The sequence below is a fragment of the Saprolegnia parasitica genome (assembly GCF_000151545.1).
Source record: "Saprolegnia parasitica CBS 223.65 unplaced genomic scaffold supercont2.444, whole genome shotgun sequence".
Classification (NCBI taxonomy): Eukaryota; Oomycota; class Saprolegniomycetes; order Saprolegniales; family Saprolegniaceae; genus Saprolegnia; species Saprolegnia parasitica.
In genome coordinates, this window is record NW_012156838.1 from 1 (window position 1) to 1,971 (window position 1,971).

General features: G+C 55.0%; 2 protein-coding genes across 2 annotated transcripts; both read right to left on the bottom strand.

Moving 5' to 3' along the window:
- Positions 1–90: 90 nt before the first annotated feature.
- SPRG_17046 (hypothetical protein) lies at positions 91–305 on the bottom strand (the record flags this gene model as incomplete). Its single annotated transcript, XM_012356359.1, has 1 exon — positions 91–305. A coding segment is annotated over one exon (215 nt), but the record flags the coding sequence as incomplete, so codon positions are not given.
- Positions 306–1,400: 1,095 nt separating this feature from the next.
- SPRG_17047 (hypothetical protein) lies at positions 1,401–1,873 on the bottom strand (the record flags this gene model as incomplete). Its single annotated transcript, XM_012356360.1, has 2 exons — positions 1,401–1,413; positions 1,461–1,873. 2 exons carry the CDS (start codon positions 1,871–1,873, stop codon positions 1,401–1,403), a joined length of 426 nt encoding a protein of 141 aa, XP_012211750.1.
- Between the last annotated feature and the right edge of the window lie 98 nt (positions 1,874–1,971).

Below are 1,971 nucleotides of genomic sequence, written 5' to 3' on the forward strand. Positions count from 1 at the left end.
CGTCTTTCGCCGCGTCCAGCGCGTTCTTGATGCTGCCGCGGCTCATGTTGGTGCACGTGAGGTGCATGAGCATCTCGAGGCCCGTAGAACTTTTGCACGTTGGCGCTGATTTCAAGCGTGAGCTTGTCCGTGGAGCCGCCGGCGCCCCACGTCATATCGCAGAAGAGCGGGTCCATCTGCGCCATGCAGTCGATGCGCGAGTAGAGGTTCGTCACGCCGGCCTGCGTCTTGGGCGGGAAGTACTCGAACGAGTAAAACGTCTCGTCCTTCTCGAGCTTGGCACGGATCTTGTCGATGATCTTCATGCTGCAAATTGCCAACTGGCACGAATTTCGAACTCAGAGCGCTAAGATCGCAATGATTGCGCATATGTTGCTCTCTTGCGATTTGTATACTTGGGCCGACGCTGGGTCCAGACATACAAAACGCAAGTTGTTTTGAAACGCCTGTCGACCATACAAACACCGAGTGTACTCGCCGTCACTCGACCGCCATACATTGGCGCAGAGAAGGTTCCCCGTCGGGTGACATACAAAAAACGAGATAAAACGGCCACGACATACAAACACCAAGAGAAATTCCGCGCCCAGCTGGAATGCAACACGCATACAAAAAGCTAGTCAGCTGGAAGCAGATGGGCCGGCCAGGAGGCACGGTAAACCAGGCGTGTTGTACGTACGGCGATGAATGTACGTCATTTGACTTGGTGTTTGTATGTCAGTTGTATGCATTGTACAGTGAATGTACGAGAAAGATCGCAAGATTGGCTGTTTTTGGGCTGGCGACAATCCTGTTGAAGTTGGCCACGCCACAGTGCGAGGAGCGGATTCACGGGACAGAAACAAGGGACTGTTGGTGTTTATTAGGTACACATGGGAATTGAAGTGGCCATTCATGTGGTCGTCTGCGAGTGCGGTATGCTGCAGAGTCACTCGGATGCTTCTTGCCATTGCGAGGTGCTTCACCACGTCAACTTGCTGCGATTGGTGGAGGCGCAAGAGAGTGGGAGTACACGCTGGCGTGACGTGGCAATGTGTGACTCGTGGTGACAAAAACGCGTTTTTACGTGGATTTCGACAGGTTAAAGTACCATGGACCGAGCAAGAGCCGTCGGGGTGATGACTGGATGCGTTTGACAATCAATCAGCCCCGCCTCCGAGGTGCTAGAGCGACGTGGCTGAACTTGGGTCTTTGCTGCAACGCGTCGACGTCGACCTTCACGCAGTACGGGAAGTACTTGGTTTGGTGGTTGACGCTGCAGCTCGCAAGGAATCTGGCAGTGTGGGGTGTCAGGTTGGTGGAGGGAAGCAGGCCCGATCAATAGTGCTACAAGACGCCCTCTGCAACTAGTACGCAGTAAACTTATCTATCTTTATTGCTCAACATCTCGACGATTCGTACTAGCGGCACGTTCTGCGTCATTCATAGCTCTAAACATCATCCAGTCTTCATCGTCGTACGCGTCTCGGGAGCTCTGGAGACAGCAGAGCACAAATGCAAGGACGAGGCTCATCACACCCAGCGCGACCGCCGACGCTGCGAGTGCCTTTGCATCGCGTTGGATCTTGGCGGGAAACGTCGTGTGGTAGCATATGTCCGCGAACGATGCGTCGTATCTCGACTCCATCGTGGCATAGCGGCACGCGGGGCTCAGCTCGGGGTAGACCTTCGGGCTCCGGTAAAAAATGCAAAAGGTTGACAAACCATCGACCCGTGCATTGTGTACGCAGTTGTCGTCGATCCAGTCGCTAAATGCCGACGTCTCGTGCATCCGTTGGCAGCCGTCGCAGAGCGCGCTCAACGTCGGCTCGGCCGTCAAGACACTTGGCGCCACTTGGTCGCAAAAGTTGGTCAGCGTCGACGAGTTGGTCATCGGGACGTCAAAAAACGTTGCGTTTTTCGCGGCCCTCGCAATCCGGCTGCTAGTGCTGTACGTCGCGTTGATGAGCCCAAAGCGGAGGACGGCGCGCA